Source organism: Harpia harpyja, chromosome 11 (genome assembly GCF_026419915.1).
Source record: "Harpia harpyja isolate bHarHar1 chromosome 11, bHarHar1 primary haplotype, whole genome shotgun sequence".
Classification (NCBI taxonomy): Eukaryota; Metazoa; Chordata; class Aves; order Accipitriformes; family Accipitridae; genus Harpia; species Harpia harpyja.
The window spans coordinates 3,348,670-3,368,388 of NC_068950.1; the positions used below are offsets into that span (position 1 = coordinate 3,348,670).

At 43.2% G+C, this 19,719-nt stretch overlaps 1 protein-coding gene across 3 annotated transcripts; it reads right to left on the reverse strand.

Moving 5' to 3' along the window:
* Nucleotides 1-1,328: 1,328 nt before the first annotated feature.
* UHRF1 (ubiquitin like with PHD and ring finger domains 1) lies at nucleotides 1,329-17,788 on the reverse strand. Of its 3 annotated transcripts, XM_052801972.1 has the most exons (18): nucleotides 17,449-17,788; nucleotides 16,925-17,100; nucleotides 14,815-14,977; nucleotides 11,668-11,931; nucleotides 10,844-11,016; nucleotides 10,193-10,408; nucleotides 9,200-9,306; nucleotides 8,828-9,014; nucleotides 7,988-8,111; nucleotides 7,793-7,900; nucleotides 6,892-6,996; nucleotides 5,891-5,997; nucleotides 4,973-5,135; nucleotides 4,732-4,869; nucleotides 4,221-4,332; nucleotides 3,943-4,100; nucleotides 3,497-3,595; nucleotides 1,329-2,801 (listed from the first exon to the last, which is right to left on the reverse strand). In XM_052801972.1, exons 3-18 carry the CDS (start codon nucleotides 14,965-14,967, stop codon nucleotides 2,655-2,657), a joined length of 2,361 nt encoding a protein of 786 aa, XP_052657932.1. In that variant the 5' UTR covers nucleotides 14,968-14,977; nucleotides 16,925-17,100; nucleotides 17,449-17,788; the 3' UTR covers nucleotides 1,329-2,654. The 3 variants fall into 3 exon arrangements, with proteins under 3 accessions (XP_052657932.1, XP_052657934.1, XP_052657933.1); XM_052801974.1 differs by lacking the exons at nucleotides 16,925-17,100; nucleotides 17,449-17,788 and adding an exon at nucleotides 16,135-16,195; XM_052801973.1 differs by lacking the exons at nucleotides 16,925-17,100; nucleotides 17,449-17,788 and adding an exon at nucleotides 15,075-15,109.
* Nucleotides 17,789-19,719: the final 1,931 nt, after the last annotated feature.

Below are 19,719 nucleotides of genomic sequence, written 5' to 3' on the forward strand. Positions count from 1 at the left end.
CAGCTGCAATTACAGGACCATGGAAGCCTGCCAGGACGAAGAACAATCAGGGGCATTTTTTAATTTGTGCTCAATTAAACTGTGCAGACCATAGACTCTGTACACTTGCTGGGAAGCGAGATGGGAATTCCCAAAATAGAAGAAAGATCCTTGCTTTTTTTTTGTTTTTGTTTTTAACAACATTGTTATTCTTGCTTCCCGATTCCTTATCCACAAAACCCTTGTTTTGCCAAATCGCATATTGGATATTTACTCCAGAATTTTGCCACATCAATGCACACAAGTATGTACAGGAAACGAAGCATCATCCTACTAATAATCTCTACCATTAAACAAACAATGCCTTCATATCCAAAGCCACACACCAGCTCACTTTATAGCACAGTGATTTTCCTAGCAGAGCTTTATGTTGAGATCTGCAAGCCCCAAATTATAAAGTGTCTAATTTGCAGAGAAATTCTAATTCATCCTAAATAAACACTAAAACTCTGAACAGTACACTGAAACCCATGTAGGAAAACAAAGTTTGTTTTCCAAATTCCAAACAACAACAAAAACAATATACTAAGGAAGTTGTGGCAATAGGTTCTTTCAGTTTAAATACACAACTCTTCCTCCATTTCACCCACTCATCCCAAATTCTTCTCATCACAATATAGAATGAGAATTGGAAGGACATTTTCAATGAAATTTAAATACCTGAATTTGAAAGTGTTTAATGTTAACACTACCCTTAAAATAAACTTAAAGAGGGCAGATCATGCAACTGCTGCTTAATTTCACAGCTTTTTTTTCCCCAACATCTTAAATGCCTGTATGTTTTCTTCATTTACTTCATCTGCATTCGTTTATGAAAACCTGTGTTTTAATTTATTTCTCTGGTTTGCTAAGTTAATGCTCACACAACTTGCTATAAACACCTCCAATATGATACATGACATGGCTCTTCTAACAATTTGGGGTTTATTCATTAAATGTGCAGACAATTCCAATAGCCAGTCGCTATTTGGATTTTAGTACTGTGGAAATCTAACATAAAGTTATGCCCCAAAAAGAGAGAGATTTTGGGAATCTTCGGGTTTTTTTAATTGAACATAACATATGCCTTTCACTAGGGCCTAGAAGCAAATATTTTGAAGACAAGAATATCAAATTAGTATTTTCCTCATTTCTTTGTAGTGAAAAATAGGCTTTAGAAAATAAAAGGCTTAGCATAATGGAACATAAATACGAATTCCTGCACAACAATTAGGTGTGGAAGCCTGCTTCAGATAAAAATAATTAAAGGAAAACAGTCAACACTTTCATCTGAAAAGATATTTATTTTGAGAACTTCAACTTGCACATTGTACAAAAAAATTGACAAATTCAGCAAAAAAACCTATAAAATGTTTTTTTTTTTCCTTCCCTAACATATTAACATTATAATTTTAAAAAGGGTAAGAGTTAAGAAAACCAAAAATAGGCACATTTGTTCCAGTCTGTCTGCAGTAAAGTGTGATTAAAAACATCCCTGTCTTGTTGAGGTATTAAACTGCAAACTTTGGTAATGTTAGAAAAAGACAACCCATTCACAAAAGTAAGCCTTCTCGGTGTCATGTACAATAAACAAAATGTTTCATAAAAAGAGTCAGAGTTGGTTATTCTCCATTTCCAGGTAGAAATGCAGTGAAACAAAGTAAAAAAAAAAAGTCACGTTACCATAATACACCTACCATTAGGAGGAAACCTGAAAGTTTGCAAATCCATGCTAATCATGTACAGCTACAGTGTTATATTTTACCCAAAGAATAAAATCCGGCTGGCAAGTTTAAACAATTCAGTGCTTATGAAAAATATATATATGGTGATTCAGAGCCCAGTCTTTCAGAAAAGGACAAAAGGCACTTAAGAATGGCTTTAGTATATTCCACAATGGCATTTCTGGATAGAAGACAGCACCTGGCTGAACAAATAGTTCCCTAGTAAGAAAGAAGTCCAACTGAGGTAGTACTTCATATTGCTCCAACTACTTGGCTATACGCAAGCAGCTTTTTTTTTTTTTTTGATATACAAAATTAGCAGGAAATGGCTTTTGATAGGTTTGTCAAATGTATAAAAACCAGTTCTTTAAAAAAAATAGCAAATACCCACTTGTAGTAAAGAGATCATAAGCCAGGAACCATCTTGTACAAAATGCTGCCAAGGTGATGCAGGAGTCTACCTTTATGGCCAAATCCCCAAACATTGAAGATTGTTCTAGCAACCAAGCCATTTTTTGGAATAAAAAACAAAAAAAAAATCAAAAATAATAAAAAAAGAGGGGGCACAGGGGGCACTCTGAGAACTTTAATAATCATTAGCAGCCTTACCGGAAGCACTTTGTAAGTCCATTAAAAGAAAATAATTCTGTGCTGATGAATGGCAGTTGGGGGGGGGGGGGGGGGGCGGGCAGGCAGAAAAAAATGCGAAGTTCAACATTTAGAACAAAAACAAAACCCACGAACATACAGAAGGATACTCCTTGAAGTTTATAGTTTTTTTAAAAACAAGGAAGACTTTAAACTTTTTAGGGGTCTGGGAGAACACAGACTACTTTTTTCTTTTTTAAATTAAGCCCATTGAAAACCCATTAATAAGTTTGAACAAAAGAAAATTAGAAGTGCTTTACAGAATCACCGTCCATTGCCATATCCAGGAAAGAGCTGAGTTAGAATGGTCTGCAATGTTTCATTCACTTGCATGGTGTAATTTTTGCCAAGATCGTAGCGGCAGGCAGGACAGCTGTACACATCAGCTTTGAAGGATCTATCCAAACAGTCCTGGTGAAGGACAAAAAAAATAACTGGTTAAGAAAGAGAGATGTGCAGTTTAGCTTATTCTGCAAGGCCCCCACTGGAGAGAATGAGATGCCCTTTATATCCTAGTTCACCCAGGTATTGACAAGAGCTGGGAAAGGCTGAGAGCAATGCAAGGCTGGCAGTTGGAGAGAAAACTTCCTTCATTACGTGCAATAGCACATGCACTTCAACAGAGCACGTTAGTCATGGACGTAGTATTTAGGTATATGGTAGAGCTATTTCATTCAATTACATTTCTAAAGAAGAAGAATTCCCCTGCAGCTGTTAAAGACTGTTGGAGCTTCCGCAAAAACACTTCACATCATTCTTTAAAAAAATAACTCAGAACCCCATACATTCTGTAACACTGTCAAATCTATCAGTGTCACCTAGCAGTATTACTGAGCCCGCAGAGAAGCTCTCATTATCTTTTAAAAGAATCGGATAGTAGCGATACAACAGTGGAACTTTCTTTAAAGCACAGACTTTTTTACGCCAGAGAACTTTCATCAAATCACGAAGTTTTAAAATATAAACTTGCCTCATGCTAAAAGACTAACTACTGGCAAAAAAGCCAAACAAACCAACCCCCCCAGCCACCCCCACCACCTCTCTCTCACCACTAAACAAGTCAGCTCAAGGCTTGGCTCAAGAGGAGAGTTGTATCGATTACTCACCTTGCACACATTGTGTTGGCATACAGTTGTGACTGGCCGAAACACAACCTCCTGACAGCAAATACACAGGAAGGCCTCTTCAACTTTATTTAGAAATTTCTGTAAAGAGAACATTTGAATCAACTTATTGCTACTACCCTCTGAAAGGTACAGCCAGAAAAAACAAACAAACAACTAACCCACCCCACATTAAACACAATGGATTACTTTAGACATAGAAAATTTTTCTATGAAGTTCAACAAGGAAAAAATAGTCACATTAACAAGTTCTTATCCTACTTACTGACCTCAAATACAGTACTTTAAATTTATGCTGTGGATGTCCACACTAAAAAGAAAATGCTATAGGTCTGAGGCTGTTTCTTTATGCAGCCAAGAGGTCTGTATCTAGGGATAGTTCACTAATTAATTGTCACTTTATTTCTGGAAAGAAAAGCATGATATACCGGTCCATCTTTGAGAGCTTCTAGTACTTCATTCCACAGTTTTTCATTGGCTTCATCACTTTTTATAAGAGATTTTTGCTGAGATGTCAGCTTGTATGGCTCAACTTTAGTTTTCTTTGGAGTCCCTGTAGGAGAGGTGATGAGTTTTTCCTCCCCAGCTGAAAGAAAACACAATTACTTTTTAAACAAACAAACAAAAAGCAACCAGAAAAGAGTAACTAGGTAAAATGCACAAAAACCTACAAGGCTTTCTATATCCACTTGCCTACTCCACAAACCTGCTGATTTCCTTTTCCTCTTTCCTTTCCCCGGGGTATCAAACTCATCATCTCCATTATTTTCTTTTTCCTTATCTTTGTTTGCAACAGCTTCCAAATACCCTTCAGGATACTACAGGAAAACACAAAACAAAAAGCATCCAATGCAAACACGCCAGCTCATAGACTTACAGGCTATTATAGGTCAGAAGAATGACCTCTAGAGGACTGCTCCAGGGAGGGGTTCTCTATTTTAAGCAACAGATCCCCGCTCTTGCAAAATGCTTATTCAGACTATAGAAATTCTGTGCAAGAAAGTGAGTTTTGTCCATTTAGCCCCCTGATGTAAAAAGGAAACAACCAACCCACGAGACTGAAAGCACTTGTGTCCCCGTCGGTCTAAGGGGGACTCTCTTGATTCTTCATGCAAGGCGAAGCAGATCATCCTCAGTAAGAACGTATAATAGAAAAATTCCTGCTATCCATTGAGTTCATTGTCCAGGGGAACCATGATGATGTTCCAAAAGCATACCTGCATTGTTAGGCCAAGCTTTTTCATCCTGTCCTTTCCTTCTTTGGTCCAAGGAGCAGGTTCTTCATCATCCCTCCTAAGTAAGTAACGCCACACTAAAAATCCAGATTTCCCTGTCTCGGGCCAGTATTTCACAACCTAAAAAAGTCAGATGCAAGTCCATCATACACTATAAAAAACCCTCAGCCATTAAGCAAATTATCTTTCCCTAATCCAGCAGGCAAATTCAAATCCTTCTTACCTTATATATTCCATCGTATCTGTTCCCTTCTACAGGAGCATATTTACTATGCTTGCCTCCTTTTACATTCCTCACCACTCGGACCGGCTTTCCAGCTCTCCAGTCCTTGGCTTCAGCTCCATTTTTGTCATTGATGGGGGCACTGCAGTTCAGAGCCAGAGCTCTGTAAGAGAAAGTCCAATCAACTTAGTGTATCTACCAGGCCGAACTCTTCAGAATCAGGGGGAGGATAAAGCAAAGCAAAGCAAAGCTTGAATGGTAAACCAGCTACTAAGAAGTAATAAATTTAACTATACTATTTTACTCGGAGCAACACATTGATAGAGTACAACACTAAGAGTAGTAGAGTACTGGCATTGTGCTGAAAAGGATGTAGCCAGGCTTTTGTTTGTTTGTTTTAAATAGTAAGACTTTCAAGTATCTTGTATAACACTAAGAACTCTGGGAGATGGTAGTTAAGCCTCCTGACTGGAGACCACATTTTAAACACACTGATTTTTCATTACATTATTCATTAATCTAATTGCACAGACCACCTCCTTCACTCAAGTCCACACTTATTTGTAAGAGTAACAGCTCACAATTACAAATTATCTGGTCTCACAAGGTGACCAGTGGCTGCAAAGGTCTTCAGGAGAGAGTACGAAAATTTCTGCACTAATTTACTACTCTGTTCCTTAAGTTTCAGTCAGTATTAAATGTGAGACTAACACCATTTACAATTCAGTCTCATTTATAGTGCACTGTAAGAAGCATTGCCATTGTGCAACTGATCTGCAGCCTACAACACAGTCGAAACCTAATTTTGACAGTTTTTCCACTTCGCCAGTTTCTTTTGATACAAACCAGACAAACAATTTTTCAGGTTGACAGATTGCCAGCTACTAAGGTTAGGAACGGAGCGCAAACATAGCTGACCTGTTCATGTTGGTGAGTTTTTGATCACAAGACTGTTCCGCTGTGCGTTTGTTTCCAGAAAGATCACGCCCTCCACTCCCTGTATATGTGAAGGAATTTCCATGATCCTGAAACGTATATGGATGGTTTCGACACATTCACAAAAATAATTCAATAAAAGCAGAAGAGTCTTTTAATCAAGTAGCTTTAATACAGTATTCTCAAAAAAAGGAAAGACGCTTCCTCCATTTAAGCTCCCAGACTCAGTTAGTCTATGGTCCTCCCTTACACTGCCAAGACAGGAGTCAGGGTGACAACTGTTGTCGTCACACACCCTAACAGTGCAAAGAGACCTCTGCCAAGAGAGCGGCACACCACTTGCACAGGATCTGCTTGGAAGTGCGGGGGCACGTAGCACAGAAAGGTGAAGTAACTTGTGCCTCAGTACTTATGCTGTTACACAACCTTGCAGTCAGAATTAAGAGTTGGAACGGCTACTGAGATTTGTGGCTATCTGTTCTACGTGAGTTGTAACAGGCATTCGGAGTAAGAGGGTGCAGGCTAGTAATGCACCAGTGATCTGCAATAAGAATGAGCAGTAGAGCCTGGTACAGCCTAGTAAAGGTTAGGTTTGGCTAGCAGAACCAAATGGTATATTCAGAAGTAGGACTTCTGGCCCTAGTTTTGTTCTGAACACTCCCCTGATGCATGAAGATCTGGCAGCATATACCATGAGACTCTGTTCAAACTGTGGATGCAATGGAGACCCTGAAAAGGCAGCTAAGGACTCTTGGATTAAAAGCTGACACATGGATATTAAACTTAATTTAGATGATCCTGTTTCTCAGGTTGGCACATATTACTGGATTGTAGTTTTCCTTGGCCTAGGTTTCTTCTCAAAAACAAAAGTATCAAGATGGGGAAACATCTGATATAGAGTGTAAAAAGTAACCAAGGCCAAGTCTTTGTTTTAACTGCAAGGTAGATTGGTTCTCAGGCATAAATAATCAAGAATCACTTACTATGTCATCTTCATAGCCTCCCGCCAGAACCAAGGAATAGGCGCCATCATTACTTCTGCCATGTATACCTGCTACATGGGGCCTGTGAACACCAGATTCGCTCACCTGAAAAAAGAAAAAGTTTGCTAGGCAACTGCTGTCAACAGGCTACAAACGACTAGTTCCAAGTTGGTCTTGGAACTAAATTAACTAATAGTACTATTTCAGATTTGTTTTGCATATATTACAGGGTGAAACTGTGTTCTCACCACTATCCTCCAAAAAGGTCCAGGTAGAGGAAAGAAAAATGCTGTTAAAAAATAAACCGTTGAATATTTCAGTAAATCGAACACACAGATATTTTTTGTGATGCAAATTTAGAAATTTGGATCTTTCTCACTGAGATTGCTTATTAAAAAGCTCCAGTAATTCAAGAATAATATAGACATTAAAATTAAATGTTTGTATAAGGGGATTGGTTTTGAAAGACTTGCAATAGCAAACCTTCACCTAATACTTGAGAACAAGATCTGTATAGGTCAGTGCTTTTTCTTCCCTAACTCTGTAACAGGATGAGAAAACCTTCTGTTTAATATTTCTACATACTTGAGAGAGATCCTTACCAGGAGAACAAGCGGGAGATACTACACATCTCCAGGACAAATTACTAGAGACAAATATGTTTGGGTTGGGGTTTTTGAGTTACCAAAAAAAGCACTAAAGAAAAAAAACACTTGAAATGCCTGGACAATGCAGCATTAGTTATGGAACACTTGATTTAGACAAAGCCAGAATTCTTTCCTTTCTGCACTTACATATCCAGCGACGTACACTCCAAGATTAACTGTTTCAGGTTTCTCATAAGAGCTGGATCATTCCCATTTTTCCCTACAGTGGCTCAGGCCAGGATTCAGCTTCATACCTGAACTCTGAACTTCCACATGGTGCCAACCGGAATCCCAGGAATTGGTCCATAGTGGTTCGAGGGGACAATGGTACATTCCTTTGTGCGACCAACACATGCCATGCCCTGTTTCAAAGAGCAAGACCAATCAGCCAAGAATTACAAGGAAATAACACACACTATTCTTCAAAATAGAACAGCTTTTGAACTGACCTTGCCCCAGTCTCTCCGCGAGGATGAATTAGCAGATGCCATCTTTTGTTTCTTTTTACTTTCTTTTAATTTCTCTCCTGCTAAAACCACCTCACTTGCATCATTTCGACACTCAGGGCAATACCTAAAGTCACCAGTCAGTGAAAATTAACTAGTAGCAAAGCCTTGAATTAAAAGAGAATTTCCTCAAAACATACTGAGTTATAATGTTACAATTTCCCCACGTGAAACTAGACAGGACACTGAAACAACTCTCCATATTGGAATTAGACCTGTATGAGCTAGTGTCCTTGCACAGTCTTCTAAGCCGTGGCAGATGTGTCAGGAAATTAGCTGTATCATAAAAATCATTGTATAAAATGCTGAAACAGGACACAAGGAATAAAACGGTATATTTCACTATCTACATGTATATAGATAGATATATTCCACTATCTATATATCTCCCTATATATCTATCACCATATATATTTCATATATAAAGCAGTATATGTCACCAGCCTAATATGGTGATGGGGCCTATGGACTACCCATAAGTGACACAAAAACCATTATACAAGTTAAGCCTCCTGGCATCAGGTTTGCATTTGGTTTATAGGTAGCTCCACTTCTCTTTGAATAGGCATATATATCCCCAAACTCGGAAGACAAGTTTGAAAGCCACTGGTTTAAAACATACCAAAGCTACGAAGTCCTACAAAAAAAGAAAAGCCACACAAACATATCTTCACCTCGTAGTCACAATATTGCCACCTAAGGGCAGCATGAAGCCCTAGACCTCACTTTCTGCTCCTAATTAGATGGTAATTGCGATACCACACACACATACTTAGAACTTACCAATCCTCATCATCTGGTATACTACTAAGGGGAGGGTTGAGGCAGTAGATGTGGAAAGCCATATCACACTCATCACACATTAGCTGTTTATCTGGATCTTGTTTACCTCCACAGATATGGCAAGCACAAATTCTGCAGGTCTTGTTCGGGTTGTCCTTACAGGCTTTACACACAGGTCCATTTTGTCCTGTTAGCAAAAAGAAACCAGAGTCTGCTTCAGACTCCAGTAAGTGCCCAGATACACTGGAAATGGTCAAAGGAGTCACAACTACAAGTGTCTTAGAACTCTTAGATCTTTGATCCTCACAAAGACAATTAGCAGAATATCAGAAGATAAGATTGAGACATGCAAGAACTAGGCAACAGACTCACGTTTTAATGGACTGGCACTAACTGGACAAGCACTGCCTGGTTCTTCAATTTTATAAATTTCATCCACCAATGTAATTCTGCAGTCATTCAAGGAATCACCAGCATCCCTATAAGGACAAGTTGATAAAAAGCCAGAAAGATCAGACTTTGAAAGTATCGTACAGCATGAATTCACAGCTGTGCATGTACATCGGTAATGCAGACTGGTTTGGTATTAGTCCTGTATCACAAGAAACCTGTTACAGCATCACATGATCTGGGACAGTGGCATGACAGCATCACCACAAATCAAATCATTTTCACGCAATTAAAGTGTACCCCCTCTTGTCTCAATGAGAATCCAGGCACTTGTAGCATTCCAGTTATCATTAGTGACTGTTGTCCTCCCAAAACACATTTCAGACTAACTCTTCTCACATTTTATAGTTAAAAAGTCAAAATCAGTGTGGTGAGAGGAAAAAAGAGGAATATTCTGGCAACCCTGTGAAACTTATCTGAAACTTTTAAACAAACATAGACTTTTTTTTTTTTCCTGAAGTTGAGAGTCCCTTATATGTAGGCCCGTTTTCTGCTTCAGGACTGAACTGGAGTAATTTTTCATCATCTTTATAAAGTGATGCTTCAGTCTACATTATCATATCTAGCATAAAATATTACACTGAAGTTTTTGTAAAACCATTATGGATAGTTAACATAGTAAACAGTTCTTTGCCTCTTAGCGAATACGGGGCTTCGCATCCTCCCAGCATTATGTGAATCCACAGATCAGCATGCCCTGTGATTCCTTGAAGTGTCCAATTCCTCCAATGGAAGTTAATCAAAAGTGCAGTATGATGACGTCAATCACCCAAAAAGGACAGTCCAGCTTCTCATCCCTCCCCAGCACTTCTGCATTTTTGTTGCATCAGTTTTTTCAGCGGAGTCGCTCAGACCTCATGAAAGTTTAAGAAGAATTGGGGAATTCAATTTATTTCACATTATGAATTTGCTTACCCAAGTATTATCTTTGCATTTATCTCCTTGATCATTTTCGTTTCCCTTTTTTGCAGAATCTCCGCATCGTACCAAAAACCTCTCTCTTTTGGTTCATCGGGGTTATAGTTGACCATTACCACCTGTCCTACTTCTAGCTGGTGCCACTTCAAAATAGTCCGTGCACGAGCCCTTACATCATTCGAACTCAATTCTACAACTCCATTCTCTGGATAACTTGAAGTAGAAGGGAAGCACACAGGGACAGAGAAGAAAAGTCAGATTCAACATCATAGTTTTTATAAGTGATAGATTTTATCCACACAGGTCGATTCAAGAACCAATGCCGTGCAACGTACAAGAATACCATCAAGAATAAAATCTCCTTCTCCCACACAGACACAGCCAGAATCGGGTAGTTTAACTTTGCTGCTATTGTATCCCATTTAAAACTTGGACAACAGCATTTCATATTTCTAAAAACATGATTCCAACCCCCTGGAATTCCAGTCAGAATTCTGACCGTAAAACAAACTTACAGTTAACAGGGCTCAATAACATCATTACTGTGTCAGCCCAGTTCTGTTTTACCTTGTGGATCTCCACAATAAAATTTCCCATCAACATCATGATCCAAATGACTTTACTAGCCAAGAAGGTAACAAAACTCACTCTTCATATTTCACGTGATATATTACATCTTCTTCAGGAACGGCTGTCGGCTGATCAGGATCTGTGCAACTGTCAGCTGTTTCATTTCTAGGTTTTTTTCTGGTTACATTTACAACCTGGGCTTCAAACCATGCTCCCATATTCATATCTCGAGCATCGACCAAGTCATTGATCTACACAAAGCAAAGTATACAGCTCACCAGAACGGATTTTCAAATTAAGTATTAATTTCCAAGTCTACTTGAAGATTTAACCATCTCAAGAACTTCACCATTATCAAGATATCAATGTGTACAGACACCTTTCTTATCTAGTACAAACCATTGTTAGTTCGTCTCTAACAGACTTTCAGAACTGTCTTGCTCATAGTCTGGCAAAGACATCACCAGATCTGTAATAAAATCCATTGAAACAGACAAGTAAAATGATTCTGAACAGCTGGTTGAGATTTTCTTTTGTTCATTCGAGAAAGTTTCAACTTTGACAAATGCAATGACTCCAAGCAAAAATATTGGGAAATTTTTTTAAATCAAAACAGGCGCTCTGAATGCCTTTTTTTTTTTGTTAATCAATTAATGTATTGTAGTTTTAGTTAAAAGGATAAAATGAAAAATTAAATATTTTGACCTACAACATGTTGCATTTAATTGGTTTGTGGGTTGGTTGGTATTTTTTTGTTTCTTGTTGGAGGGTTTAAGAAAAAGAGAAAAAAAAAATACCCACACAATTGAGGCATGAAAGATTTTCAGAAATTCTCTACTACAGGGAAACAATTCCCCTCCCAAAGTGCAGTTTTAAGTAATCTTAGCTTTTTAATGACTCACCTTATAGAGGCCAAATCCCGGGTCAGTCCAGTCAGGCTGTGCCGCTGTGCTCGGCTGTCCCTCCAGTTCCATGGCACCTTCTCCATTGTGAGAGCTTTTGTCAGATTCGCTTTGGCCTGAGCCGCAGCCAGAGTCTGTGTCGGAGAGTTCAGAATCCTTTTCCTTACTAACAGCAGGAAGCACTGCTGGGCTTTGTCTGACCAAGAGTTGAACAATATCATTCAGTCCAACGCTGTAATCGAAAAGGGAGTGACCATCTTCCATCTACAGGGAAAGCATCAAAATAATCTGGTCATTTCATTCAACCGAGGTTTGCCAATTCAAAACCACCCATCATGCTGTAATCGTCTCTATGTGCCAAGACAGACCACATTGCTTGAAAACCATTAAGGATCAAGGGACTTGGCAGTTCTTCAGCACCACAGTTACTTATAGACTGTTATTCTTACTATTTAAAATGTTCTTTTTTCAACGGACTCTACAAGCTAGAAAAACAAGACTTCCATGCTGCGGTAGACTTGCTACCCAGATTAAGCCACAGTGTTCTAGGAGATCTGAAACAGTTTGCAGTACATTCCCTAGAAATATTAATTCTGGGACGAAGGACTTAAAGAACTACAGATCCCCTACATTCCTATCAGGATTTAAAGGTAATTCCACGTTACCTACAAACTCAAAAGGAAAGTCTTTCTTCCTTAATTCAGACACATCCCGTAACACGAACATTAACGCAGACTGGTCTTTATATTTTAATTGTGTACGTTCCAGATTATTGTTACAACATCACTCCGTTAAATGTGGCATTAAGTAGAAGCCAAAGAGTTAATCACCTACTTTTCTCTGGGCAAGTACACAATTTTTCCATTGAAACTAAAATCAAAAAAGATTCAATTCAACTTGAAACTACCCAATCACTTTTTAGCATAGCCAGGCATGTCCTAATTTCACACCATCTCTAATTTTAAAAGTTTATTTTGCAAGTCTGGCATCGTATGTAGTCAAATCAAGATCCTACCCCTGCAAAAACTAAGTACAGAGGACTAACTAGGTCTCTCAATTACCCTTCAAGAACTCTGAGGAGCACTACCATTTTAGAGTTAAAATGTAATACTCGAGACCACAGCGCAGTTTAGAAGTTTAGACAAGCTTCACCACATATTTAAGGTCTGACTAAGAAATTATACAGGAAATGATCATCCCCTTCCAGCCCAAACCACCAGAAAAAGCAATCCCCAGAGCTTTGTTCTCTATCGGGGGGGAAACAGAGCAAAACCACAAAAATTTACACTTCACAGGAATCACTATGATAATTCAATTCTGATTTATGGCATAAAATGGCTATGAAACAATCCCTGGAAATCTGACTGTACAGGAAGTGATCTGGACTTTTTCTGGTTTAGAGATGAACACTCACGGAGATACACAAGAACAAACCAGAAATCGGTTGTTTCTTCTTAACAAAGAGACAATATCACAAATATGGTATCATTATCAACAGTAGTTATCACCAAGGAACACAAGTGACAACAAGTGCAAACAGAAAAGGAAAAATGGAGAACATGAACAGGACATGAACCTGCAGGAGTTCAAAGGACAGTCTGAAAGAAGCGCCAGCATCTGAAGACGTACCTCTAACAAAGGAGGCTGTTTTTTTTAATTAACACATATTTTTCTAACATAATTTTAAAATTTTAACTAATACAAATTTGAACATTTCTGATGATTCAAAAAGCCAGACAAAGCACAAATGAGCGCAGCAGGGGAACGATGACGTGACGAAGAGAGGTTAGATCACACTGGATAAATGTTTCTGTTTAAAACCACGCCTAAACTAAGAACTACTGGAATTACACAGAGAGGAATTATTTTTGTAAGGCAAGTGCATTCTTACTGAAAAAAAGGTACCACTTCTACTGAAAATTTGTTTAACCTTAGTTATCTACAGACTTCAATGTAAGTCTGACAATTGATATGTACCCTGGACTAATCCTCCCTTATCACTTTATCTACAACCACAAATGGCCAATTACTGCACTCCAATCTACACTAACAGAAAGGAGGTGACACAAGCCCTTCAGAGATGCCACATATTCCTACAAGACTCTTTTTTTACTACCACTGGTACCCAAGCTTATTAGATTAAAGCTGGTCCAGATGTATTTCCATATCCTACAGTCACACCTGCTAGTTGTAACGTACAGTGAGCTCTAGTCATCCTAAAATGGAGGGAAAGGTGGAAAAAAAGCGACTAGAAGAAATTGGCTAATGGCACCCATCTCACAGTATTCCAACTACAGTCTAAAGCAGCCCGCTACTTCTGATATTAATTTCTTTGAACAACCAACCACTGGTTCAGAAGTTTCCTTAGCATGATGGTTTAGCAGTGCAGTACTATGCAGGTTATGGAAAATGTATTTGAAAACAGTTTCAGTTGTCTTTTACTGCTAATTTAGATACATTATTAACTGCTGTGGAAGAAAATAGTTTTCGTACAACTGCGATCGTAAACATACTGTCCAGAACATAATATACTACTGAGCCACTCAAGATTCTACAGTGAGTTCTGTAACTAAAGAGATTTTGATAAAAGAGCAGAAGAACTTAAAAATCACGAGCCGCTATCCCAATTTACAGAAGAAAATGGGAAATGGGACCTTCACGGCTTTCAGAGCGGTAAAACTTGCAAGACTCAAAAACTTCAAGGACTTTAAGACCACAAACCCCCTGGTAATATCTGTTATTTTCAGCGACTTCGCAAAGGCGGTGTCAAGACAGAAAAGCAACACACTAGACGAAAAATAGCAAGGGAAAACAAGACAAAACCAAACCTTTGCAACTCAACAACAAAAAAAACCCACAACACTATCTTGCTGACTCCTCTCCTTGCAGACCCGCCGCCCGAGCAGCGCAGAAGGGAGCCCGGGAATCACTAGATGGCAGCAAAACACCCCCTTTTCACGCAATTAAAAAAAAATAATTTAAAATGTCCCTCCCCAGCTGGCGGGGAACAGGGTTAGAGGGGGACGCGCGGGGGGGGGGAGGGGGCCGCAGCCGCTGAGGCGGCTGCGGGCCCCCCCCCGCCGCTGAGGGGCTGGGGCTGTCAAACGTGTGTCCGTGTCCCCGTCCCCCCCACCGCCGCGTCGGTACCTGCTTGCCCCGGTAGAAGAGACGTTGCCGGTGAGGCTCGACACCGAAAACCTCGTGTATCCGTAAACGCAGCCCCTCCACCTTGGTAAGTTTAGAGAGCGAATCCACGCGGTGGGTCTCCTTCCCGTCCATGGTGCGCACCTGGATCCACATGGCGCCGGTCCTGTTCCCACCGGCAAGAGAACGAACGAGTGTTTAAACGAAGGTACCCGAGGAATCCGGTCCGCCGGGTACCGTATCAATGAGACCGCTCAACCTACCGCGCCGTCCCGGCCCCGCCGCCCGGCCCGCCAGCCAGCCGGCCGGCCCGCCCTCCATCCCCCCCCCCCCCCTTCACCTCCACCCACCCCCACCGCACTATTGGTCCACAACCCGGCCGGTTCCGACATCGATTGGTTAGCGGAGGTTTAATCCCGCCCCTTCCACGCTCAGCCTAACGGCTTTGGTTGCGCCCGTGCCTCTCTGCCGCCTCGCGGGCGGGCGGCGCGCGCCAACTGTATCGCGCGCCACAATTGAAACGCTCCCTCCGCTCTCGCGGGGGAATTCCCCCCCCGCCCTCCGCGGCCGAAATCTCGCGCGATCATGCAAATGAGAGCGGGGGGGGAAGAGGGAGTTCTTAAAGGGGCCGTCACCAGCCGGCGGCCCCCACCCTCCCACCGCGGCCCGGTGGGAGCTCCCCGCGGGGGGGGGGGGGGAGAGACACGGGGGAGCGGGGCTGCCCATCGCGCCGCGGAGAGCACCGGCGGCCGCAGCCCCACAACCCGCACACTCACCCCGAGGCGGGGGCGGGGGGGAAATCGCTTTCTTTCCGACCGCGGAAAAAAAACGGGGGGGGTGTCAACGCCTCCCGCCGTCCCCGGACCCGGCCCGGGCGCCGTCAGCATCAGCCCCCGAAAGTCAAGCGGGGCGATGCCGAGCCGTACCCCTCCCCGCCACCGCCCCTCCCGGTCACACTTCCCCCTCCCGCGGTCCCCTTTCGGGGGCGCGGGGGGGGCGGTCGGTCCCGCTGCCACAGCCCCCGAGCGACGCGCATCCCGCCAACCGGCACCGGAGCGCTCACCCCCCCCCCCCGGGGGAGACCCGCCCCGAGTCGGGGCGGGGAGGGGGGGAGAAGCAGCGGACCCGCGCACCGTGCCCCGGCAGCTGTCACCGGCTGGGGCGCCGCTCCCCGCAACACCGCCGGCACGGACACGGCGAGGAAAAAACCCTCCCCCTCCCCACCACCGTCCCCCCTTTCCGGTGATCACCGGCCGCTCCCCGTCCTGCGGCGGGATGGGTCGAAAGGAGGGGGGGGGGGGGGGGCGGCCCGGCGGGACTCACCGGCGTGGCGGTGCTGGAGGCCGGTGCCGCGCTACGCCCCGCGGCCGCCGCCCGCGCTCTCCCCGGGCTTTGGAGTTTGGCGCGGAAAAGCCCCGTGCACGGCGGGCGCCCGCCCATTGGCCGCCGCTGGCGGGAACGAGCGGGCGGGGCGGGGCCGCCGCCACCTCCCGGGAGCGCCGCGCCGCGGGAGCCGGGGCGGGGGGAGGGGAGTAAGGAACGACCGACAGACGGGGGACCGGACACCCACCGGAACCGGCGCTCCACCGGGGATGCCCGGCGAGAAGCCCCGACCCGCCGCCCCCCGCCCGCTCTGCCGCCGGGAAAGCCCCTCGCTCTCCGGGGCCGAAGTCACGGTGCCGGTTATTGTTCTAAAAACCGGGTCCCGGAGAGCCCTGCGAACAGCCTGCGGGAGAGGAGACCCGAATGGTTCTCCCTCTGACAGCCGCCGTCCCAATGCACCCCCTCGGCCGAGGGGTCCTGTCCCCCCCAGGGAGCTCCAGGCCCTGTCACCGTCCGAATAATGCGAATAATCTGAATAATCCGCAAGAGGCCTCTAACTCCCGGGGCCGTTAGTTCCCGGTTGTTTCTGGGGCTTGTGTACGGGGCCCCACTCGTGCAAACGTGGCCTGGGTGACACGGCAGGGCCATGCGCGTGGCTGCGGAGCCAACAATAAGGGCTGGTCCGGAAGGATGTCTTTCCCCAAAACTACACACGCTATGAGGAAATTAAAAATTATAAAGTTTGCTGAAGACGGCCATCGGATGGAGTAAACTGTAAACAGGGGATTACCGAGAGGTTTCTGAGAAAAGTCAGCTTCTAAGAAGTAGAAAAGCACGAAAATCGGTGGTTGAGGGAGGGAGAGACCTCGGGGTGGGAGAGCGGGAATGGCGGCGGGTTCGGTGCTGCCAGAATAGCTCCACCAACACTGCAACTTGCCGAGGCCCCGCAGAGCCGCCGTCCTGCGTCTACGGACAAAGAGAACACGAGGCGCACTGAAGATAAATGCAAAACAGTATTTCCCGTGTTATACCCCCCTGCACCCACAGAGCTAACCTCTCACATTAAAAAATACAAAATCGGAGGGATGTAGCACCCTCCCAACCCCCCCTGATTTGCAGACGGCTGTAGAGAATGCATACAGCACACGAAAGCCTCCTAAGCAGCGTGCACGTCTTCCTTACTCCCCCCCTTTCTTAGGATCTGTTGGGGATCCCACAGTTAAGCCACAGATCACCAGTTGAAAGTCACTGGCCTAGATTAGGTTAGTACCAAAGGTTAGGCATGTGTCAATGCACAAAAGCCTTGAATCTGACCTGCGACCTGCAGCAGTCAGGCTTCATTTCCTCCAGTTCCGAATGCTTTGCCTTGCCAGAAAGTCATTTTTTCCCCTTGTAGATGCACTAGAGTCTTAACCTTGACCTACACAGCAGCAAGCCCTTCCCACAGCCTGAGAGGGTTCTCAGATGTTACAGACCTGGCAGGGAGCAAGAGGAAAGGCTGAGTGTTAGAAAAAACATTTTCACCCTTATAAGGACAGGTCACACTTCTAAAGCATCTCGGTGTTGGATCTCCTAGCCTAAAGTTCAAAGTAGTGTTGCTTACCAGCGTACCTGGTTCCATATTCTGTCACCCACATCAGTCCCACTTCCAGAGGAGTGGAGAACCCACATCCCTCATGACTTCCAGATGCAGGACAGTTTGATGACAGACTTTTACTACCCTCTTTCAGACGTTTTTTCAGCATCACTTACATCTCTACAAAAGTGCCGTAAGAAGGTCAAAAAAGGCCACTTTAAGATTTGGACCTGACCCTTCTTTCCTTGAGTACCCTGTGTCCCATTAAGCTGACATACAAGGATTGTGTATTTGCACAGTTAGCTGTTCATGTCACGCACACTAAGATGCTAAAACATGTTTCTGACAGCACCTTATTGCCTTGCATTTGACCCTACCATATGCCCCATTTGGGTCCCTTCTCATGTCTATTTAAGAACTATACCTACACGTATCCAAGTACATAATACACATACATCCTTTTACCCTTGGCAGTCCCATCACAGCGCAGGGAACACAGTCTTACTGTAAGACACGGACTGTTCAAGGAAAAGGCTCCGGCCAGTTGCTACATATGACTAGTAGCACCCCTAGAACTATCAGAGTCAGAAAACAAGAAGCCCACTTTCGAGAGAAACTTTTACTCATTCAGTGAATCCACATACTGCAAAAACTGGGCTGCATCCTACACACTGTTCAGTTGCGTCTACAAATCACTTGAAATAAGGCTCAATTCTAGGTCATTCTAGTAGTGGAACATTGATTTCATTGAAGGTTAAATTATATATGCTCTCCTTTTAAGGTCCTCTCTTCTATTAAAACAGGAACATTGCCAGAGTAACTTACAGAGAACTTGGTGTTAGTGAGATAAAGGCCTGGGAGCTTCAGGTTTCCACGGACTGTCAGAAAAAAAGATCATGACTTGGTTATATTGCAGTTATCTAAGGGGCTGATGAGTTTTAGTTTCCTCCCTTTCAGATTGTTTTAGGCATTTCTTTTCTTTGGAGTTACAATTCTGATTGAAAACACTGTTCTGCCATCTGGTAAATGCCCCATGCTGTGAAGAAACAATATCTCGGTTCTCCTGCCAGCAGGGATATCCAGTTCAGTTTATGAAAACTTAAAGCATTGTTGAATTCATTTGCAAAAAGATGCAGTTAGCAAGACAAAATTCTAACAGTCTCCCAGCCCATGGAAATATTGTTCAAAGTGAAGTTTTGGCACAATGTTTCAGGAGAAACGCAAGACCAGGCATGTACATAAGAACTACCAGCTGATAAACATCATTAAAACAAGTCTTGGATGAAAAACTGGTATTTGGTCTTGTCAATTCCAAGGGGAATCCTTGGAACAGATACTCTATCCTTGGGTAGGCAGCACAGTCTCCCCGTTACAGTTACTATGATTCATAGTCCAGCCCTTACAATGCCTTTACAGCACTTTCTGGGAAAAATAGCAGGGGGGCTGGTCCCATAAAACCACAAGAAGCATCACAAGAGGTACAAACACCCTAAATGTTCAAAGGACTCATGGTAGCAGCAAGTTGCTTAGCTTGCAGAAGGCCGGCTGGGTTCAGGAATGTGCACCTTTGACTTCTCCTTCAGCTAACCTCCCTGGCTCCCCTCCACACTCACCACCTGAAGAGGCCACATCTGCTTTGTCCAAGGGACTTGCTGTGGCTCTAAAATCATCCCAGCTATAGAGAAGATGCCGCTATAGAGAAGCTATAGAGAAGCAGCTATATGCAGCTATAGAGAAGATCCCTTGCGAATCTTGAAGGACATGCACAAGACCAGGTAAGGGAAACAGACTATTCTACCTGACACAGGTGGAAAAAATGCCGAGGACTGGCCCTTTGCCCCAGCTAGCTATTTAATGGCCTCCCATCACTAATAGTTGAATGTCCTCAAAAAATCATTGTTTGATGTTCAACTAACTAAATTCTGTCTTTCACCTTTTCTAAGAGAAATAGTTTGTTTTTCATGGAGCTTGGAAATCAATGCTCAGATGTGGAAACCACTGCAGGAAAA

Bases quoted from the DNA above. Each gene is read 5' to 3' on its own strand.
- UHRF1 (XM_052801972.1), bottom strand. From the start codon at position 14,967: ATGTGGATCCAGGTGCGCACCATGGACGGGAAGGAGACCCACCGCGTG. The intron at 10,409-10,843 runs GTGAGTTTTGTT...TTCTACTTCAAG, and splicing joins TATCACGTGAAATATGAAGA to TTATCCAGAGAATGGAGTTG. The intron at 2,802-3,496 runs GTGAGTAATCGA...GTCCTTCACCAG, and splicing joins GCCAACACAATGTGTGCAAG to GACTGTTTGGATAGATCCTT.